The sequence below is a fragment of the Schistocerca gregaria genome, chromosome 8 (assembly GCF_023897955.1).
Source record: "Schistocerca gregaria isolate iqSchGreg1 chromosome 8, iqSchGreg1.2, whole genome shotgun sequence".
Classification (NCBI taxonomy): domain Eukaryota; kingdom Metazoa; phylum Arthropoda; class Insecta; order Orthoptera; family Acrididae; genus Schistocerca; species Schistocerca gregaria.
This window is the reverse complement of record NC_064927.1, coordinates 325,493,923-325,517,753: the sequence shown is the minus strand read 5'-3', so window position 1 is coordinate 325,517,753 and position 23,831 is coordinate 325,493,923. Positions and strand designations below refer to the sequence as shown.

Here is a 23,831-nt window from a genome sequence, read left to right as displayed (position 1 = left end):
CCCGTCCGAAGTTGGGCCGGTTCGCTAATACGGACACAAATATAAAATTTCTATCATGTTTAGACTTATCTTACTTTTTATAACTACTGCAAAAGCGAGAAATACTGATGCATCGCTCCAGATTTGCATTTTTTGAGCACCGTAAAGACAAATACGACAACTGACCATCCTGGAAGTAGCCGACAGCTTTCGAAGATATTACAGAAAATTGGGTCATAGCTAGGGATGAGGTCTTCCTTATTGGTATGTTGTGAAGAGACCTCCGCTTATTTAATCAGATTTTCAATGCGACGGGAGGATCAACACAGTGTACTCGTGATTGACACTTAAGAATACTGTCACGGTGGCAGACCTAAATCTGCAATAATTTTGCCATAATAAAGTTTCTTTGTTAATGTTCCGTAAAACGCATTCGACTCACGGAAAATATTTTCGCTCTGTGGAATGGAGTACAATCTTAAGTTTTTGTACGTACCAATCGATGTTAAATCGAAATACATCTGATAACGATTCATAATTTTTATAACTTAACCCAGCAAGTGGAAAGAGAAGACATTTGCTATTACTAAGTGGAAGAAAAGCTTAGAGGGTACAATTTTTTCAGAATCTGGTGTACCTACGCAAGACCTTCTGTACAGAACATGGCCCTTTCCACACGTTGTGCCAAAGTTTCCAGTCGATTCTTGAAGAAACAGAAATAACATAGGTAGCAATGAACTACCATCATCGACCATGGGCTTTATTTTCTATGGATGTGTGGGTAGAGACGTGGTCCCCGAAGTCCTGTTTGTATGTTATAAACATTTGAGTGAAGGTATTGTTTTACGCTTTTATTCATTTTCCAACATTACACTGCTCTGCAATGTACAATTCACTAAAACCAGCGATCTTATTCTTTGTATCTGTAACAGCCACCTTAATTCATCTAACACCCAACCACTTTATCTTTCGTCTAATATAGTAATTTTACTTTCCGACTTAAGTTTGGGGATAACCGTTAATCAAAGGTGCCAATACCACTCACAAATTCTTCAGAAATGTAACTGTAGATTCTTCACACCCAGTAAATTTTTAGTCTATAGCAGTGAGTGCTTCAAAATTCTTAACGATATGTCTACATTATTTAAACGTTCGTCTACAATTGTGAGCACCATTTCACACATCACCTTATAAAACGGCTTTGCGCTAATAATAAGACGGCAGAATTTGTTTGATCATGCGAGGAAAGCACTGTAACAACAGCTAGCGACATGGAGGGGTACCCATAAGTTAATTGTAAGTGCTAGAAAATATCAGTTTTCGCGGATGTTTGTACGTAACGTGCCCTGCATCGGCGGTTGATGTATGGGTTCTGCTCTTCAAGTGGCTTTAACTGATAGTGGCAAAAAAGTTATTGCTAATGAAAGTTAATTGGAAGCTTGCAAGTCTATTCTGGATGAACTGACTAAAACTTACTAAAAAAGTGAAACTCATTATTTCGGACTGAGTAAGAGTGTCTCCGTGCTTAAAAGTTCAAGTGTTTCACATAAAGGTCTGTATCTGATGACGATTCTATCATTGCGGCTAGCTGTTTCACTGTTCTCATGTTGCAGGTTCGTCAGGCACTTAAATGTTACCATGAGCCCAATGGTAATGACGCAGTTTGTCTCCAGCGTTCTCGTCGCCTGTCTGTCGTTGTTCCAGGCAACATACGTAAGGCTTTTCGTGAACTTGGTTTATGTATATTATATATAAAGCTACATTCATGAGTAACTAACATAGGGTTATTTGTAACTCCTAGCGCCCTCTTTCTCCCTGATAACGGCTGTAGCACATTGTCCGACGTGCTCCAAGGGACGCCTTAATCCTTGGAGAGTCACTCTGACCTACGACAGCCCAACCCATCCCACTACACACACGTACAATTTACAGAGGTATCTACGTATATTGCCTGCCGGAGTGGCCGAGCGGTTCTAGGCGCTATAGCCTACGCATATTGTTGATTGACTGAGCGTGTTTCAACGCTTACGTCAGTTCCTTTAGCCCAATATACACTACTGGCCATTATAATTGCTACACGAAGAAGAAATGCAGATGATAAACAGGTATTCATTGGTCAGATATATTATACTAGAACTGACATGTGATTACATTTCCACGCAATTTCCGTGCATAGTTCCTGAGAAATCAGTACCCAGAACAACAATCTCTGATCGTAATAACGGCCTTGATACGCCTGGGCATTGAGTCAGACAGAGCTTGGATGGCGTTTACAGGTATAGTTGCCCAAGCAACTTCAACACGATACCACAGCTCATCATGAGTAGTGACTGGCGTATTGTGACGAGCCAGTTGCTCGGCCCCCATTGACCAGAGAGTGAGAGATCTGTAGAAGCGCTGGCCAGGGCAGCAGTCGACAATTTTCAGTATGCAGAAAAACCCGTACAGGACCTGCAACATATGGTCGTTCATTGTCCTGCTGAAATGAAGGGTATCGCAGGGTTCGAATGAAGGGTAGAGCCACGGATCGTAACACATCTTAAATGTAACGTCCACTGTTCAAAGTGCCGTCATTGAGAGCAAGAGGTGACCGAGACGTGTAACCAATGGCACCCCATACCATTACGCCGGGTGATACGCCAGTATGGCATGACGATACACGCTTCCAATGTGCGTTCACCGCGATGTCGCCAAACACGGATGTGACCATCATGTTGCTGTAAACAGACCTGGAGTCTTCCGAAAAAATGGCGTTTTGCAAATTTGTGCCAATTTTTGCCATTAATGCACCCAGGTACGTGGTTGAGTACACCATCGCAGCCGCTCCTGTGTATGATGCAGCGTCAAGGGTAATCGCAGCCATGGTTTCCGAAATGATAGTCCATGCTGCTGCAAACGTCGTCGAACTGTACGTGCAGATGGTTGTTGTCTTGCATACGTCCCCATCTGTTGACTCAGGGATCGAGACGTGGCTGCCATGTAGATAAGACGTCTCTCATCTCGACTGCTAGTGATACGAGGCCATTGGGATCCAGCACGGCGTGCCGTATTACCCTTCTGAACCCACCGATTCCATATTCTGCTAACAGTCAATGAATCTCTCCCAACTGGAGCAGCAATGTCACGATACGATAAACCGCAGTCGTGATAGGTTACAATCCGACCTTTATCCAAGTCTTAAACGTGATGGTACGCATTTCTCGTCCTTACACGAGGCATCACAACAACATTTCACCAGGCAACGCTAGTCAACTGCTGTTTGTGTATGTAAAATCGGTTGGAAACTTTCCTCATGTCACCACGTTGTAGGTGTCGCCACCGGTGCCAATCTTGTGTGAATGCTCTGAAAAGCTAACCATTTGCATGGCACAGCATCTTCTTCCTGTCGGTTAAATTTCACGTCTGTAACACGTCACCTTCGTGATGTATAGTTTTAATTGCCAGTAGTGTACGTCTTAGGCGATGGCATTGTCAGTGTGTAGTAGGAGCGTTAATAGGAGACCTGAGGTAATGCTCATGCCTACTGCATATTACCGCAGCCATCGCCTATGAAGTAGGTAAAAGCTTCATAAATTGTCCCACTTTCAAATGTTTTCTGATTTTAATGAAATTTAATAAACGTTATCTAAATATAATACTATTAATGTGCAGCTTATTATATCAAACACTTAAGTCCAAAGTTTCGTAAATAAATTTTCTACGATTTGAATGATGCAACACAGTATACTGAGGTGGCAAAAGTCATCGGATGCCTCCCGTATCGCTTCGCACCTCCTTCTGCTCGGCTTAGTGCAACAGCTCAGGCTGACATGGACTCAAGAAGTTCCTGGCAAAAGTATTGAAACATGTCGCCTCTTTAGCAGTCCATAAACGCGAAACTGTTCCCGGTGCAAAATTTTGTGTACGGACTGACCTCTCGATTATGTCCCATAAATGTTCGATGGGATTCATGTTGGGCGATCCGGGTGAACGAATCATTCACCCAAGTTGTCCAGAGCTTTCTTCAATCTAGTCGCGTATAGTTGTGGTCCAGTAAGATGGTACCTTTTCATCCATAAAAGGTCAATCGTTGTTTTGGTATATGAAGTCCATGAACAGCTGTAAATGGAAATCCAAGCAGCCCCAACATAACTATTTTCAGACAATGATCGGTTCAGTTAAACCAGAGGACCCAGTCAATTTATGTGAATACAGCCCACACCATTATAACCGAGCGAGGTGGCGCAGTGGTTAGCACACTGGACTCGCATTCGGGAGGACGACGGTTCAATCCCGTCTCCGGCCATCCTGATTTAGGCTTTCCGTGATTTCCCTAAATCGTTACAGGCAAACGCCGGGATGGTTCCTTTGAAAGGGCACGGCCGATTTCCTTCCCTAACCCGAGCTTGCGCTCCGTCTCTAATGATCTCGTTGTCGACGGGACGTTAAACACTAACAACCACCACACCATTATAGGGCCACTACCAGCGTTGTTGATAATTTGGGTCTGTGGCTTTGTGGGATCTGCGCCACACTCGAAACAACTGAAATCGGGACTCATTTGACCAGGACTTGGCTTTTCGGTCGTCTAGGGTACAAACCATATGGTCACAAGCACCAGGAGAGGCGCTGTAGGCGATGCCTTGCTGTTGGCAAAGGCACTCGCGACTGTCGTCTGCTGCCATAGCCCACGAATCCAAAATTTCGGCGCATTGTCCTAATGGATACGTTCACCGTACGTCTCATATTGATTTCTGGGGCGTTTATTTCACGCAGTGTTGCTTGTCTGTTAGCACTGACAACTCTACGCAAACGCCGCATATCACGGTCGTTAAGTGAAGGTGTCGGCCCCTGCGTTTTCGTGGTGAGAGGGAATGCCAGAAATTTGGTATTCTCAGCACTCTCTTGACACTGTGGACCACGCCATACTGAAGTCCCAAACGATTTCCGAAATGGAATACCCCATGCTCCACCTACCATATGCGTTCAAATCCTGTTAATTTCCTTCGTGCGATCATAATTAGGTCGGAAACCTTTTCATATGAATCACCGAAGTGCAGATGGCATCTCCATCAGTGCACCCCCATTTCATACGTTCGGCACGCAATAACACCCCCATTGTTATAAGTGCTTATCGTTATCCCATGACATGTGCCACCGCGGTCTAAGAGGAGAGGGACAAAGTGGTATAATTTACAAGCAGGTCTTCTAAACAGTGTCATTGGTATTATAAGGTGCACGACTAATTCTTTTTTTTAAATACAGCAAGAAGGAAAGAAATTGGGTAAGTATGACCAATATATATTTTAATTTCGAAGACATGAGCAAACTAATCTGAGCCGTTAATATTTTTTCGTTACTTCTAATATTAGTCTACTTTTGTACTTACACTAAACAATTTTAGATACTCGTTCCGGTGTCCAACTACACAATAAAATAATTTGTTCTTTACGAGAAAATTGGTTCAAATGGCTCTGAGCACTATGGGACTTAACATCTGAGGTCATCAGTCCCCTAGAACTTAGAACTACTTAAACCTAACTAATCTAATGACATCGCACACATCCATGCCCGAGGCAGGATTCGAACCTGAGACCGTAGTGGTTGCGCGGTTCCAGACTGAAGCGCCTAGAACCGCTCGGCCACACCGGCCGGCTATTCTTTACATTTATTATCGCACACCTGGTATGGATCGATACTCAACGTTTGAGAACTTAATCATTTTTTGGTCCTGGTAAACTTCACAGCTCTTGCAGTGTCAGTTTGAAGACGTATTAGCACGTTTGGTATAGCCACTTTTGATTTTATCTGTTTTAGTCTGGTCAGGCCTACTTTTGCTTTTCTCAGATTCTTTTTCAATGAGGTTTCTCTTGTAAGTACTACCTGCTACCTCAACAGCAAAAGTCGTTGCTGTCCTTCTTATTCTTCTTCGTACAGTTTAGGTAGTGGAGATATATTCTCGACCTAATAAAACTCTCTCATTAGAGTTCTTTTTGGTTTTTTTTCTCTTTTTGTCGGAGTTCAAGGATTCCAGGATCCACTGTTTCAATTAGTTTGTCCTGATTTGCCTGAGAGTTCCTGACTTGTGTTATCGTGTTATCACTCATTTCCATTTTCTGAGAACCCGCCTTCCTTCCGTTGCCAGGGCTCCTGTCCTCACCACCAACGACATCCTAAGGCTTGGTTCGGAATCTGTCCCACATCAGACTTCCAGTTCCCTGAAACAAACATCCTCCCACATAAAAGGCCCAAGAATCCACAAATCCCGTAATACCGCAGCTGGATAAACACATTAGTTGTTATTTTCCTCCATATAAATAAATCGTACAGTAAAAAAAAAAACCTTTCATCCTTTACCAATTCAGCGTCATTTGTCTTTCATCTTCGTTAAAACACTCACTTTTTAATGCCACTTGCAATATTTTAGTAAGTTTGGAATTTTTAAATTGGTTTGTCAGAAGAGCGATGATATTGTATCCCCTAAAAGCCCAACACCACCCTTGTCGTGACATATAGAGAAATAGTCGGAGCTAGGTCTAAAACAAACACATCTCTCTGAGTGCAGTTTTCAGTGCAGCTTGAGGTGAATTGGCATAGACGATCAAAAAATCACTTGTAAGTTTATGAAGTTTTCTACAAACTCTTCTGGTATAATTCCAGAGCGCATGGAGTGTTGGATACTCTTATTGAAGGTACAGGTTGACAGTGTATTGTTGTAGGTGAACAAATAGACCTACACATTTCTGCGGTATGTTACAGCACAATGCGCCGGGATGAGACGACGGCACACGTATACGGGACCCAGTTTCTATTACATGTGACCATCCTTCACACGAGCACACATCCATCACCTTCTTGAACGGTCCACACTCAACATGTCAGATGAAACACACTGCGTGATTTTTGATGGAGTAGTACTACGCCGAAAGTGTGTATCAACATCGATTCTGACTCACCAATCGAAACTAAAGTTTTTCCGTGCATCGTTCTTTCAATATCTCTATCCCCGCACTCATATGAACCTCTGGGCAACGTTAGGTGTGGCACACAGAAGTACACATGCCGATCATGAAGGAGGGAAGATTATTGTTCGACACCCCGTGCATGACAAGATGGTTACAGACAGAGCACAAGCTCTGTTTTGGGAAGGATGGGGAAGAATATCGATCGACCCTTTGCCAAGGAACCATCCCAGCATTCGGCTTTAGTGATTTAGTGAAAAAAGTGGGAAACCTGAATCTCTGGGCAGGGTTTGATCCGCTCTCCTCTCGAATACAAGTCCAGTGTAGCACCCCTGTAACTCGTTTCTCATTGACATGTAGAGCAGTGAGTTCTATCCCCTATAGCGTAGATGTATCACTGAATTGTTATGCCCTCTTTGGTGTTGTCCATCATTGGACTTGTGAATAATTTGTGAGCTGTGGTTCGTCTATCCACTGACAGACTTGTTAGCTGTTGACGGTACCTTCTCGTCACCAATACGTTACTTCACACGGCAGTTAACTCATGCAGCGTCAGTTTTCTCCAATTCCAGGTACTTGTGGCACATCATACGCCATAGATAGGGTGGCAGGTTAAATCCCAGTCCGCAGCTCGTGGTCGTGTGGTAGCGTTCCTGAGCCCGGGTTTCCGGGTTCCACTCCCGGCGGGGTCAGGGATTTTCTCTGCCTCGTGGTGACTGGGTGTTGTGTGATGTCCTCAGGTTACTTACGTTTAAGTAGTTCTAAGTTCCAGGGGACTAATGAACATAGATGTTAAGTCCCATAGTGCTCAGAGCCATTTGAACCATTTTGTTAAATCCCAGCTCTTACGTAACCTGGGAAGTGGAGTGTTCCATGAGTCAGGTACCAACAATCAGCTTCTAGAATCTTAAAGCTAGAATGTATACCCCTCGGCCTCAAACAACTTAGGTGAATGCAGCCAGGTGAAGTCTTCAACAATCGCCAGTAATTCGACAGGTGAACATCTCCTCATTTTCAGAGCGTAAGTGCAATGAGAGAGCTTCATGGAAGAAAATTTAAACCCTCAGTAGGTGGCTAATAAGAACCATAATACAGTGTATGCATAAAGGCAATACATACGGTGGAAGCATCTAACGCCACTGCACACCCAAAGATGACTATCACTGCGCAACCAAAGATGACCGACGTCATACGTTATAGTTAGCCAGTATTGTTTACCAGCGGGTAAGCAAACGAAAAGGATTTCTTAATAAAACTGTTACTTATTTTTCTTACCGTGTTTCTGCCTCTTGGTGACATGTGCTGCAAACCACTGCCTTTTTCCTTTTTTGTGGCGGACGTTGAAATCGAAAGAAACTTTATTCTACATGTACACTTGGCAGTTTCTCTTTCTTTTTTCTTTTTGTTTTTTGCCTTTTTGCTTTTTCTGTTATGGTGCACTGGCGTTGTTTCCACTTAATATCACTTTTACAAGTAGAACTGCAGTTGTATGTGCAGTCTTACGGTGTTTATATTTGTTAGTTTTTCTTGTAGGTTGTGAGCGTTTCCAACTTGTCATATACATTTTTTAATAATACATAATTCATATATGAATGTGTGTAATGGATGATAAAGAAAGAAAGCAACGGAAAGATTAGACTGTGGGGAGACTAGAGGGAGAATGTGTATGTGTCTGTGTGTGCGTGTGTGGGTTCGTGTGTATGGATGGAGGTGTGTGACCTGATGCAAATTAGTGAAGATCTCTCAAGATGACTTATATGTTCAGCACAGTTTAAGTGGCGGAGGGGAGGTTGGGAGTTATCTTTCTGATTTTCGGGGGAAAGTGCTAAAAGGAAGGAAACAGGGAGGATGTAGTTGTCGTGAATGGGACCTGTGGTCATATTTTTTAATTTAATATTTCCTTAAGTGGTCAATTAACTTGACGGAGGTGTGGTTAGACAGGTTGGTGTGATCCTGAATGTGTTGTATGTGCTGTTTTTCAAAGTCGTAGCTTTCTTGTAAAGTGTGAAGGTATGGTTTGTTGTTATTAATCCTTATGAAGCGCATATCTGCGTCTCTGACGGTGTTCTTTTGTTGGTGTTGGTCTAAGTGTTCTGCTATAGTTGAATGATTAATTCTATACTTTTATTCTTTGTATTTGGTGTCAAATGTTCTCCTGGTTAAATATATGTATCTTCCATCACATGTGTTAGATTCCAGTGGGTATATTCCTGATTTCTGGTAGAGATCAGCTTTTCCTATGGTTTTTGGAAAGCACTTCTCAATGAAGTTGTTGATTTGGAGGGATATTTTTATGCCTTGTTTCTTGAAAATATTGGATATCATATGCGTGTATTTGTGGTTGTATTTCATTGTGCAGCATCTCTTTTCCTGTTTATTTCTCACTTCGAATTGTTCCTGACTTGTGTTTTGTGTATTTGTTTGTATGAGATACTGTCCATCTGTTGGTGATGGGTGGATGTTTGCTCTTTTCTGTTTCCTAGTTTTATTGCTCAGCATTTTTGATTAAGTTTTCTTCGTATCCTTCGTTGTTGGTTATTTGTACTATGGTATTCATTACTTTTTGGTAGTTGGCTGTGTTTAATGGTACTGTGTTTAGTCTACGGAGGATGTATCTCAATGATGGCTGTTTATGGGATTTCGAGTGCTGTGATGTTCGATGTTTATCTGTGAGAACCACAATGCTTTCTTCATCCGCTCTTGTGATAGTCGTGTTGCGTTCCTATAGCCTTTTTTTAAAGTTTCACTAGTGCTATGGATTCTGTACTGTTTTTGTTTCCCATGTTTCCTTTCACAAGTGTTATTACGTTTTTGAGTTCACTGCTTACTAATCCTCTCGTCAGACCAATGCTTACCTCAATTATTTCGTTTGTATTTTCTTGTAGTAAAATGCTTTCTCCCAAAATTATGAGTCTTTTTATGTATTTTCGTCTATTTACTTACTGACATACACACTGGACTCGCATTCGGGAGGACGAAGGTTCAATCCCGCGTCCGGCCATCCTGATTTAGGTTTTCCGTGATTTCCCTAAATCACTCCAGGCAAATGCCGTGATGGTTCCTCTGATAGGGCACGGCCGGCTTCTCTCCCTATCCTTCCCTAATCCGATGACACCGGTGACCACGCTGTCTGGTCTCCTTCCCCAAAACAACCAACCAACTTACTGACGTTATGTTTCAGACGTTTTTATTGCAGTTTGATTTCTTCTGTATGCAACATAGTGTCAGTGAGATTTACCATCCTCGGATAAAAGTAATGTTTTTCGTTAGCCTTTATGCAATTTGGGGGGTTTCAGGTGTTTGTTTAGCTCTCAAATTTGAAATCTTTCTTGTGTGCGTTTTTTCATTTCTTGTATCACTGTACATGTACGATTATCAATCTTGCTTGCAAACTCGGAGAAAACATTGTTTGTTTTGTTATGAAGCTTTATGTGTTAGACAGTTCTGCGTGGGTTGAGATGTGGCCTTCTAAGCTTCACCTATTTCATTAATTGCAGTGAGTTTAAGACGGACAGCCGGCCGGAGTGGCCGTGCGGTTCTAGGCGCTACAGTCTGAAGCCGAGCGACCGCTACGGTCGCAGGTTCGAATCCTGCCTCGGGCATGGATGTGTGTGATGTCCTTAGGTTAGGTAGGTTTAATAAGTTCTAGGCGACTGATGACCTCAGACGTTAGATCGCATAGTGCTCAGAGCCATTTGAACAATTTTTTTTAATTTTTTTTTTAAAGACGGAGAAACCAATAGTAATTGCCCGTGATGTGTCGCACATATAGTGTTGTCACTGCTGCTGTAGACTCTTCACCTTTCTGTTCCTGAATAACATCGCCCAGGGTGCACCATCTTATTATTTATCTACACGTCATAGTGATAATACTCCCAACGATCTATTGAGTTACCACCAAATAGCAGTACTGAGCATCAAATTTCCGGAACGATTCCTATACAAACATATCTACAAGGCTAGTAACGTGACGCAATCGTTCCAAGCAGACATTCGACTTGAGTTTGTACATAGAAGCGGGTTATTTATTTTCTTAACGTCGCAAGAACATCAAAGACGTCAGAAAACATTATTGCCATTCGCAGAACTAACAGCCACCTACAGTACTGTTTGGTTCTAAGGACGTTTTCTAAAATTGAAGAAAGTGATTCTACGTCTTCAACTTACGATCCCTACAGAAGATGTCTTTAACTGCAATTTTAAAGTGGATAATGGAATGGGTTTCACTCAGTATCAATATTGGACCACTCCAAGGTTCAGTTCTTGAACTTTTACTCTACCTACACATTAGGGGTATACCTTAAAAAGTGACAAAAAATTCGGAAACGCTGATTATCTGACCATAGTGGCGCATATTGAATGTGTTGAGGAAGGGGCAAGGAGTCTGGATGACGATCAAGAAACCCTTAACAGATACTACAGACTGTGGCGTTTGCATCAAAATCCATCTGACTTCAACAATAAGGCGCCAATAAACAGCTGAAGATGTCACTTAACCAGAAGAAGGTGAAATGCAACTTCCAGCGTGTTACGCTGGATAAGTCCTTGACCTCTTAAAAATATCTTAAAAATGTTGGTCTGAAACTAAAGACGGATTATATTCCTAGAAACGTGGTTTTCTGTTCTTGGGAAGCAGATGCCTCTACATTGTGAACAGCAGTAACTTCAACAGTCTTCGCTACTTCGTAATGATGTGCCTCAGCCTGGCAAGAAAGTCACCAACTGGCAAGGTGGGCGTGCAACTCCACGAAACCTTGAGTGAAGTCGCCAGTGCTCTCTATCGTAAGTAACATAGCTCCTTCAAAGCTAAGACGATAAAAAATAACCGTTAAAGAATACAGCAGACAGGGCACATAAAAAATTTATCTATTCAATAGGTAGCAAAGAACTTATCAAATAAATGCTACACATGACGGAAGCCGACATGGAACAACAGCAGTGTAAGGGATAGAAAACCTTCACCCTGCTGTGTACGTAGATAAAGGACTGGGAGAATTCAGTTAGCAATCACCAACTTACAACCGATCCCTCAAAATCACTGCATGTGTTCAACTTCCTCAAAAAAGAATGGATTACCTTTAGCCGTGTCCAAGGTGGCCGCACAAGGTTCAAAGCCATGCTTCTTAAATCGGGATTTGTGGGCAACCCAACTTGTGATTGTGGAGGGCCTAAGAAGGCTATGCATCATGTAATAAAATATGACCTATAAGGAAATACACTCCTGGAAACGGAAAAAAGAACACATGGACACCGGTGTGTCAGACCCACCATACTTGCTCCGGACACTGCAAGAGGGCTGTACAAGCAATGATCACGTGCACGGCACAGCGGACACACCAGGAACCGCGGTGTTGGCCGTCGAATGGCGCTAGCTGCGCAGCATTTGTGCACCGCCGCCGTCAGTGTCAGCCAGTTTGCCGTGGCATACGGAGCTCCATCGCAGTCTTTAACACTGGTAGCATGCCGCGACAGCGTGGACGTGAACCGTATGTGCAGTTGACGGACTTTGAGCGAGGGCGTACAGTGGGCATGCGGGAGGCCGGGTGGACGTACCGCCGAATTGCTCAACACGTGGGGCGTGAGGTCTCCACAGTACATCGATGTTGTCGCCAGTGGTCGGCGGAAGGTGCACGTGTCCGTCGACCTGGGACCGGACCACAGCAACGCACGGATGCACGCCAAGACCGTAGGATCCTACGCAGTGCCGTAGGGGACCGCACCGCCACTTCCCAGCAAATTAGGGACACTGTTGCTCCTGGGGTATCGGCGACGACCATTCGCAACCGTCTCCTTGAAGCTGGGCTACGGTCCCGCACACCGTTAGGCCGTCTTCCGCTCACGCCCCAACATCGTGCAGCCCGCCTCCAGTGGTGTCGCGACAGGCGTGAATGGAGGGACGAATGGAGACGTGTCGTCTTCAGCAATGAGAGTCGCTTCTGCTTTGGTGCCAATGATGGTCGTATGCGTGTTTGGCGCCGTGCAGGTGAGCGCCACAATCAGGACTGCATACGACCGAGTCACACAGGGCCAACACCCGGCATCATGGTGTGGGGAGCGATCTCCTACACTGGCTGTACACCTCTGGTGATCGTCGAGGGGACACTGAATAGTGCACGGTACATCCAAACCGTCATCGAACCCATCGTTCTACCATTCCTAGACCGGCAAGGGAACTTGCTGTTCCAACAGGACAATGCACGTCCGCATGTATCCCGTGCCACCCAACGTGCTCTAGAAGGTGTAAGTCAACTACCCTAGCCAGCAAGATCTCCGGTTCTGTCCCCCATTGAGCATGTTTGGGACTGGATGAAGCGTCGTCTCACGCGGTCTGCACGTCCAGCACGAACGCTGGTCCAACTGAGGCGCCAGGTGGAAATGGCACGGCAAGCCGTTCCACAGGACTACATGCAGCATCTCTACGATCGTCTCCATGGGAGAATAGCAGCCTGCATTGCTGCGAAAGGTGGTTATACACTGTACTAGTGCCGACATTGTGCATGCTCTGTTGCCTGTGTCTATGTGCCTGTGGTTCTGTCAGTGTGATCATGTGATGTATCTGACCCCAGGAATGTATCAATAAAGTTTCCCCTTCCTGGGACAATGAATTCACGGTGTTCTTATTTCAATTTCCAGGAGTGTATTATGGATCTCCTGAGCTCTTTGTAGAAGTCACACCTCATGCCACAAAGTGGATATAAGATCTCTATATGGATGTGTAGTCAGCAACTAGTCTTATAGGCTAAACGTCATAAGAGTGGTTGGTTCTTTTGTGACACTATTTATGTCCTTTATATTGTGTTATTTGCGTTGCACACTTGTGTTCTTGTCTGGTGTTGTACTTATGTCTATACATGTGCTGATTTCATGTATCATACTATAGATAAATAAAATAAAACATAAGTGGTATTTTGCAATAACAGATCTGCTCAATTGTGGTAAACGTGTGAGACACGCGTGCTCCATACACCGCTCTTTATAATCCTGATCATCCAACCCACGTATGACATGCCACAACTGCATGAGATACCGCATATCCCCATCTTACGTAAGCGACATACAGACTCTAACTCACCCCTAATCTTAGATGGTGTATGAAACACACGTTGTACTCCGTGTTGACGTAGAATACGACCAATCCTGTTGGAAGCTTCACTTTTTAGTATGTACTCAAAACCAAATATTATCCACATTTTGCAATTAAAATTGTGTATTGTTTTTACAAGCCTGTTTCATAAAATCTTATAATGGATCTTTAAGAGATAAACGAGATGTGCACACAAAAGGAATAGGACGCAAATCCCTAGCTTGTAATTGCATATTGTTCAGAAACTGAGATAAGCTAAAATTTCTGCTGGGAAACACTCTGTACCTCACGACAGTTTTTTGGAATTGAACAGTTATCTATTTTATCCCTTTTTAGAATCCTGAAACCTCCTAATCTGATTAGGTGAAACATACCTGGAAAAAATCAAGTTGCTAAAGACAGGTAACAGTTATTATTATCACCATGATAAACATAGCAGATACAATTGTAGCTTTAAAATTACAAAATTGTCTAACAACCCCAAATTTATGATCAAACTGTTAATGATAGTTATAGTTACCAAGTGTCATTAATGAAAAAACTACTGCTGTCACACAAGGCGTGTTTTAAAACTTCGCTTATCAAACCATCACCATAACCATTCGCACAGGGTCCTGTTTGTCACAGAGCCATATCACCTAAGTATTTATTTCATGTGATTCAAGAAATGAAAATCACAGTGTGAAAGTTATATCCTGCTCAATGGCAATTAAAGGTGTCTCTCAGTATCCTCTCTCATGTAAATGGCCACACACTAAATGTGACCTTAGCGAGAGCTGGTCTGTTACGTAATTCAGCACGTGTACTACATATCAGAATTTTCAGTTTGTTACTCCAGGACTCCACATTTTAATACCTGTGAACACCATTATGCAGTTAATGTGGGCTTACAAATCCGTTTCAGTGGGGTAGGACGTCAAGCGGCCCGACTTGGAGCAAGACAGGCACCACAGGTCATTTTAATTCCCACTGTCTATACTTTTACAAATAAATTCGTAAAAATTTGTCAGCATGACCAGGAAGGATTCAGGATTCACACTCATAACAGTGGAAGTTCAAACACATAACAGATTTTTTTTTTTTTTGCTTGCGAAATTTCATCATTTCTTCACTTACTATGGGCTGCATTCGTTGCTATAGGTACACGTTTCTTCATAAATAAGAGAGATTGTTCGATGACTTTTGCCCAGCATACAAACCTTACTTACATGTGTATGAAACTCTGGATTTTTCCAAATGTATTAAAAACTGGGGTACAAATTGATGTAATTAACTATAAAAGTTGAGTTTTTTTCTAAACATGAAGTTTAAAATGCAACAGCTCATTTATTTTTCCGTAAGTTAAATAAATTTTAGAGTTTCATGTACCTGTAAGTTTGGTTTGTGTGGTGGTGGTGGGGATTAGTGTTTAACGTCCCGTCGACAACGAGGTCATTAGAGACGGGGCACAAGCTCGGGTTACGGAAGGATTGGGAAGGAAATCGGCCGTGTCATGTCAAAGGAACCATCCCGCCATTTGCCTGAAACGATTTAGGGAAATCACGGAAAACCTAAATCAGGATGGCTGGAGACGGGATTGAACCTAGTATTTGTGTGCTGTGCAAAATTCATGGAAAAATCTCTCTTACTTACGAAGAAATGTGTACCTATAGCAACAAATGCAGCCAGTAGTAAACGAAAAATGATGAAAATTCACATGTAAAAAATTATTTTGTAATGTTTTTGAACTTCCACTACTATGAGTGTCAATCCTGAATCCCTGCTGGTCTTGCTGACAAAGTTTTACGAATTTATTTGAAAAGGTATAGACAGTGGTAATTAGAATGTCCTGTTGTGCCTGCCTTGCTCCAAGTCATGCCGCTCGACGTCCTACCCACCCTTAAGATTGTGATTACTTCAGGAGCCTAAAGGCTGACGTGATGGGGGCTGAAATCCACAGTGCAACGCAAGCTATTTTTATTCCAAATGTTAGGTAAAGTTCCCTTTAGAATTCTCTTCACATACGAGATATGAAAAGACCTCAGAGTGTATGAACTTAAGTTATCGAATCAATATTTTCGACTATTGACAGTGTGGGACGGATATTTTGCTATACCGAAAATAAATCTGATTTTTAATGGAGCGGTGTACTTCTTTCAAACAATTCTCTAAACTACAAAAAAGGAGTATTGCTATGGACATTCCAGAGAACAGAGTTTAAATCGCTGCTCAGAGCTGTTCAGAGCTGTGACTTCATCAAAATGTCGCTCGTGGGAAAATCTGAAATCCAAGAAGGCAAATTCCTGGACCGTTACCAATTAAAAGTGGTGGATAGCAGGATATTTAAAAAGTGCAAGAGGGCACTACTGGCCATTAAAATTGCTACACCAAGAATAAATGGAGGTGATAAACGGATATTGATTGGACAAATACATTATACTAGAACTGACATGTGATTACATTGACATGCAGCTTGGGTGCACAGATCCTGAGAAATCAGTTCCCAGAACAACCTCCTCTAGCCGTAATAACCCCCTTGTTACGCCTGGGCGTTGAGTCAAACAGAGCTTGGATGGCGTGTACAGGTACAGCTGCCCATGCAGCTTCAACACGATACTACAGTTCATTAAGAGTAGTGACTGGCGTATTTTGACGAGCCAGTTGCTCGGCCCTATAGACCATACGTTTTCAATTGGTGAGAGATCTGGAGAATGTGCTGGCCTGGGCAGCAGTCGAACATTTCCTGTACCCAGAAATGCCTTTACAGGACCTGCAACATGTGGTCGTGCATCTGAAATGGAACGTCCACTGTTCAAAGTGTCGTCGTTGCGAACAAGAGGTGACCGAGACGTGTAACCAATGGCACCCCATACCATCACGCCGGGTGATACGCCAGTATGGCATGACGATACACGCTTCCAATGTGAGTTCACAGCAATGTCACCAAACACGGATGCTACCGTCGTGATCCTATAAACACAACCTGGATTCATCCGAAATAATCACGTTTTGCCATCAATGCACCCAGATTCGTCGTTGAGTACACCATCGCAGGCGCTCCTGTGTGTGATGCAGCGTCAAGGATAACCGCAGCCGTGATCTCCGAGCTGATAGTCCATGCTGCTGCAAACGTCGTCGAACTGTACGTGCAGATGGTTGTTGTCTTGCAAACGTCCTCATCTGTTGATTCAGGGATCGAGACGTGGCTGCACGATCCGTTACAGCCATGCGGATAAGATGCCTGTCATTTCGACTGCTAGTGATATGAGGCCGTTGGCATCCAGCATGGCGTTCCGTATTACCCTCCTGAACCCACCGATTCCATATTCTGCTAACAGTCATTGGGTCTCGACCAACGTAAACACCAATGTCGCTATATGCTACAATCCGACCTTTACACGAAGCATCACAACAACGTTTCACCAGGCAACGCCAGCGAACTGCTGTTTGTGTATAAGAAATCGGTTGGAAACTTTCCTCATGTCAGCACGTTGTAGGTGTCGCCACCGGCGCCAACCTTGTGTGAATGGTCTGAAAAGCTAATCATTTGGATATAACAGCACCTTCTTCCTGCCGGTTAAATTTCGCGTTTGTAGCACGGCATCTTCGCGGTGTAGCAATTTTAACGGCCAGTAGTATATATATATATATATATATATATATATATATATATATATATATATATATATATATATATATATTGTAAATGTCCATTATGTTTAAAAGTATCGAATTTATTACACGAATTTCTCAAATTGCTATTTGCCGAAAAAAACTGTAGGAACACATACACACAGAAAAGATATGCAATTTTCTCCACCTAAACTTCAGAAGTTCAAAAGTATCTGGATACTCAAAATTTATTATTTCAGACAATTCCAAAAGTATTTACCCAAAAACTTATAGAAACGTAGTACCTTGCAGTACTTTTTCTAAGCTCAAAACTATCTTAATGCTCTGATTTGTTTTCCATATGTTCAAAAGTATTTAACCCAACTTTAATGAAGGGTGTACCGGCCAGTATTTTTTACCATGATCAAAAGTATCCTAAAGTACAGATTTTTTGTCGCACATTAAAAAATTCAGAGTATACACATGTTTTTGAACCTTTGAACGTTGCACTATTTCAGATGAGAAAGCTTGTGTGTGTGTATGTGTGTGTGTGTGTGTGTGTGTGTGTGTGTGTGTGTTTTGAGAGAGAGAGAGAGAGAGAGAGAGAGAGAGAGAGAGACCTTACAAAATTTTTAAGTAAGTTTCGGTGTGGGAAGTTACTGTAATACAACTAGATACATCTGACTGTGGCAGGATTTGCCAAAAAAATGTACTGCACTCTGCACTGCTGCAAAAGTTTTCCTGTCTGCAGTATCTTGCTTTGTAAATGGCAGAAAAAAATATTTCCTGTCATCACAATATGGAATTTTTTTAAAATTACCGCCTTGGATATCCTTTAATTTTAACTACCGCGCCTCCTGGCATCTTTAATTTTTAAATTTCTCACCATCCGTCATATTAAAATTTTTAATTTGCCCTCATTGGCCATCTTTTCACAGGGGTGTCCGGAAAAGTAATGTCCCAAATTATTATTGTGAAGTTCTGAAAAACTTTTTAAATAAAACAACCGTAATCAACATCTACATCTTTGATTTATGTCTACAGATTTATTTCTTAACATCGTAACGCTGCCGACGAACACGTTTCACCGAACGAAAAACCAGTTCGTTGATATCGTCACTGTAGAACGTTTGGTTTCGTCGGCGGTGCCAAAAACTCACCTCTATTTGCACTATTTCTCTACTATCAAAACGAAATCCTAAAAAATGTTCTTTAATATTTGCAAATCGATGACAATTTATTGGGACCACGTAGGGAGTATATGGAGTATGATCGATGGCAGTGAATCCATGGCGTCGGATTGTTGCAGATGTTGGCCGGCCGGTGTGGCCGAGCGGTTCTAGGCGTTTCAGTCTGGAACCGCAGGACCACTACGATCGCACGTTTGAATCCTGCCTCGGGCATGAATGTGTGTGACGTCCTTAGGTTAGTTAGGTTTAAGTAGTTCTCAGTTCTAGGGGACTGGTGACCTCAGACGTTAAGTCCCATAGTGCTCAGAGCCATTTGAACCATTCGTTGTAATTGTTGTTCTGCTCATGTGTGTTCTGGCATTGTTAGGCCATAGGACGGAGTGCAACATGTGTGGACAAACGCTTCGAATTCTAAACTCCATTATAGCCCTCTGTATCTCATGCACCGACATAGTTATACTACATGCCGCCATGTTACACAGTTGAATTCGGACCGGACGACTGCAAATATGTTGACATGTAGGATGAAGATGTAGAATGTTAATAACGTCTGTTTTATTTAAAAAGCTTTCAGAGTTGTCACATAAAATATTAGGAGGCAAAAATTTCCCACCGTCTGCCACCTTTAATTTTTCAATTTCCATCCATCCCCAATCAACAAATTTTATGTTAACCACCGTCCTCCATCTCTGATTTTAGAATTTCCTGCCAACACAATATTGAATGTTCGTGACTGATGCACTGACTGGCAGTGGAAAACTGAACTGTGCATTGGAATGCCTATACTTACGTACTAACACTATATTAATTTTGTAAAGTTACTGTAACAATTGGACCAGAGAAATTAAGCGCAGCATTTTGTTACCTCGTCTCTCAATTCGCATGGCGTACGGATGTTGAACTTTTCTGCTAGTACCACTGCCGTTCACTTAGTGCACATCACTAAGTTATTTCTCCGATAATATTTTCTATTTTCTCCAGACATTGAAAGGTGAAATTTTCCTTTCTTCGTTTCAGGAGTTACGAAATGTCATTGAAGTATACAGAACTACAACTCTTTAAACTTCCAAAACATAAAAACAATCGCTTGTTCCTAGAAAATAAAAGTTATGGTCGATTACTTCCCTTCTTATTGCCACTTTCAGAATTTTTTTTTTTTTTTTATATAGCGCTACAAACACGTTATGTTAATGGTATTCACCTTACTTGGGATCTTGTGTATGCTGAAAGTTTCTGCTTTAATAGCCCTAAAAGAATTCCCATGCTAACTTTTGGCACCTCGAGATTGCTTCCTCAAACATCTTGGACTCTTTCGTGTGAGTACGTACTCTTACTACGGAGTCACGTTTTTTACTGAACCGCATCTGGCTCTAGTAGCTAGCAATATTATGGATTTTTTTTCTGATTCGAAATTCTCGTGATTTCTTTTCACAGAGCACTGACGTCACTGCAGTTATTAAATGTGTCGCGTTTCTCCCCATTCCCGGAGGCCAGGTGTATCTCTATTGTTGGGCTGCTCACCATATAACAGAACAGGTGAGTATTACGCATTTTATTGATAAATTTCACAAAAGCCAAAATGTAGTAATTTCGTAACTCACCTACTAGCCCAAGAAACATACTGCTAAGAAAGGCATAGTATGAGAGATTCGATTAGGCTGATGCATAAGTAGTTTTATTTACTGGAACCCCGCTCACGTATCCCTCGGTTAAATATCTACATTTATAACACAATAGTAATCGTAAGGCCTGAATAAATACTACTGCATGTCTCACAAGTATATTTGAGTAAATAAAATCATACAGAGAATTTGGAGCTACAATTACGTCACGCATTGTCAGGAAGCATTTCCACAAGTCAACAAACTAAACAAATGATTTTCTTTTTGTAAACATTCAACAAAAGCATAACATGGATAAGTATACATACAAGTTATCATCAGTATTTACTTACCACATGTGATCAAAATTATTCGTATACCTGCTGAAAATGACTTACAAATTCGTGGCGCCCTCTAATGGTCATGCTAGAATTCATTATGGTGTTGGCCCACCCTTAGCCTTGATGGCAGCTTCCACTCTCTCAAAAATACATTCAGTCAGGTGCTGGAAGGTTTCTCGGGGAATGGTAGCCCATACTTCACGGATTGCTTCAATGAACACAGATATCAATGTCGGTCGGTGAGGCCTGGCACGAAATCGGAGTTCCAAAACATCCCAAACGTGTTCTATAGCATTCAGGTCAGGACTGTGTGCAGGCCAGTCCATTACAGGAAATTATTGTCGCGTAATCACTTCGCCACATGCCGTGCTTTATGAACAGGTGCTCTATCGTGTTGAAAGATACAGTCACCATCCCCGAATTACTCGTCAACAGGGGGAAGCAAAAACTTGCTTAAGACATCAACGTAGGCACCTGCTGTGATAGTACCAAGCAAAACAACAAGGAGTGCAAGGCCCCTCCAAGAGAAACACGACCACACCGTAACACCACCGCCACCGAATTTTTCTGTTGGCACTGTACACGATGGCAGATGATGTTCACCGGGCATTCACCACACTCACACTCTGCCATGCGATCGCTGCACACCATTTTTCCAGCGTTTATGCTTCTTACACTAAGCGAGGCGTCGTGTGGCATTTACAGACGTGATGTGTGGCTTATGACCAGCCGCTCGACCATGAAAGCTACGTTTTCTCACCTTCCGCCTAACTGTCACAATACTTGCAGTTTGGAATTCCTATTCGATGGTCTGAATAGATGTCTGCCTATTACGCATTACGACCCTTTTCAACTGCAGGCGGTCTCTGTCAATCAACAGACGAGGTCGGCCTCTACGCTTCTGTGCTGTACGTGACCCTTCATCTTTCACTTTACTATCACATCGGGAACGGTGGACCTAACGACGTTAAGCAGTGTGGAAATTTCGCGTACAGACGTATGACACAAGTGACACCCGCAGTACATTCGCAGTCCGTGAGTTCCGCAGAGTGCCTCATTCTGCTCTCTCGGGATGTCTAAAGACTACTGAAGTCGCTGATATGGAGTACCTGGCAGTAGGGGGCAGCACAATGTACCTAATATGAAAAAAGTATGCTTTTGGGTGTCTCCAGATACTTTTGATCACTTAGTGTATGTTTGATGGCAAAATGAAGGGAAATCGTCTGACAATTGTGTGAGGGAAGCGAAAAGTGTATGAATGTCGAGAGAAAAAGAGAATCTATGCTTTCTCAAAGCACAATCTTTAGAACGAATCTTCTGTTCAAGTAGGGGAGAGCTGGAAAAAGTTGCCAGACAAAGATATGCCTATTTTTTATGTTCAGCAGCCACACTCGGAAACGCATAAATATGAGTTGTAACATTCTGCTATTACTGAAGTTTATATCGAACAATTTAATTATACCGTGGCCAAATTAAGTACTTCAAACAATTCCATTTTCATAAAGTGGCAAGATAGACCAGCAAGAGCGTGCAGAGCGACCACATAGATTTAAATTCAAAAATAGGCATTGAAAACCTATTAAAACAAGAAAGTAAATATATTTCGTAATAAAACATGATTCGAATTAAATTATTTGGATTTACACAATTAAATGTCAAATTTTCTTCAACTCCTGTACAGAGTTCGTAGGCACAGTGGGAACAGAACTGGCTACAAAATTCACGCTCTTCTGGCCCTGGATCTCTAAATTTTTCGTTTCAATACTTGCACTTACAGTCTGCATCGTTGTAGTCATGACGAGCCCTTCGTAGGGTTTGGTTTCCTGCTCTTCGCATACTTCTTTTTAAGACTGGTTTGAGTTTCTCCATATTCTTACTTTCCTTATGTCCTCTTCCTTTATTTGTTGCTACTAGGTCACTGCCGGCCGCGGTGGTCTCGCGGTTCTGGGCGCTCAGTCCGGAACCGCGCGACTGCTACGGTCGCAGGTTCGAATCCTGCCTCGGGCATGGATGTGTGTGATGTCTTTAGGATAGTTAGGTTTAATTAGTTCTAAGTTCTAGGCGACTGATGACCACAGATGTTAAGTCGCAAAGTGCTCAGAGCCATTTGAACCATTCTTAAACTAGGTCACTGTTATAAGTTCTGGCTGTAAGTATCGCTCTTCTTTCTGCAACTGTTGTTACGTTTCTCCTCTACACAAAGTGGCCAGAAGCCATCACCGAGGTGGCTACTTTCCAGCACTGACGCATGACATCTAAGCTACATTACCCTGCAACTGCAATTACATCTGGAATCCAGATATCACACTTTCAAGGCAACTTCATTAAAACGAAGTAAGTTAGTTTCCCTCTCCACAGTAAATACACAAAGTAACCGTTTACCTTCCATCCGGATAACTAAAATAAAAAAAGAAGTTGTAGCTTTGATGAGAGGTACAGCAAACAGGTTAGACTTCGTGGGGTGACTGGACCCTCAAGGGAGAATCAGTTTAATCATTTCCCTCACCATGCGAGTACCTTATATTCAGACAGCCTCTAGGGCGAACATACTCGGCTCTCTCCTACACACAGACGAATAGTGAGCTTTGCTAAACAAGACTCACTCAAGATATGGCTATTTAACCTGAAGAGAAGTACACTCCGTATCTCCAGAGTTGATTAACTTCACTGCTGGGCGCCGTCTATCGCACGATGAAAGAAACTTTTCCTAACAGTGTAACTAGCGCGGAACATAAAATTTTCAGTTTTCCGATGTCGACAGGCGGAGGCGGTCTCAACTGCAGCGTACTGCTGTTCTTGGGTGGACGCGAGTGCACGCTTCAAGCGTGCCCTAAGGATCCTCATCTGCCGCGCCCAGAAACCGCTCATTCTCACCGCCGGATACATCTACCCGATCAACAGGGAATCCTTTCTTTCGGTCAGTACTTATACATGCATCTGTCTGGCTTTGCACAACTGCCTCTTGTAACAATTGAGTTTACCGGCACGAGTTTCCGTTTATTTGGTTGTTATTACTGGCCAGCAGACTTCTGCCTAAATGCCAATTTCAAGTTATCGGTATAACCTAATAACTCTGAATATTGCAAGTAAGGTCCAAATTCTAT

General features: G+C 42.6%; 1 protein-coding gene across 1 annotated transcript in view; it reads left to right on the top strand.

Moving 5' to 3' along the window:
• Positions 1-23,831, top strand: part of LOC126285168 (odorant receptor Or2-like) — a 69,489-nt gene that overhangs the window by 17,245 nt on the left and 28,413 nt on the right. Inside the window, exons 2-4 of the mRNA XM_049984478.1 lie at positions 1,593-1,692; positions 20,220-20,321; positions 23,489-23,644. Coding sequence (XP_049840435.1) covers positions 1,593-1,692; positions 20,220-20,321; positions 23,489-23,644 — 358 coding nt within the window. The remainder of the gene's footprint in view (positions 1-1,592; positions 1,693-20,219; positions 20,322-23,488; positions 23,645-23,831) is intronic.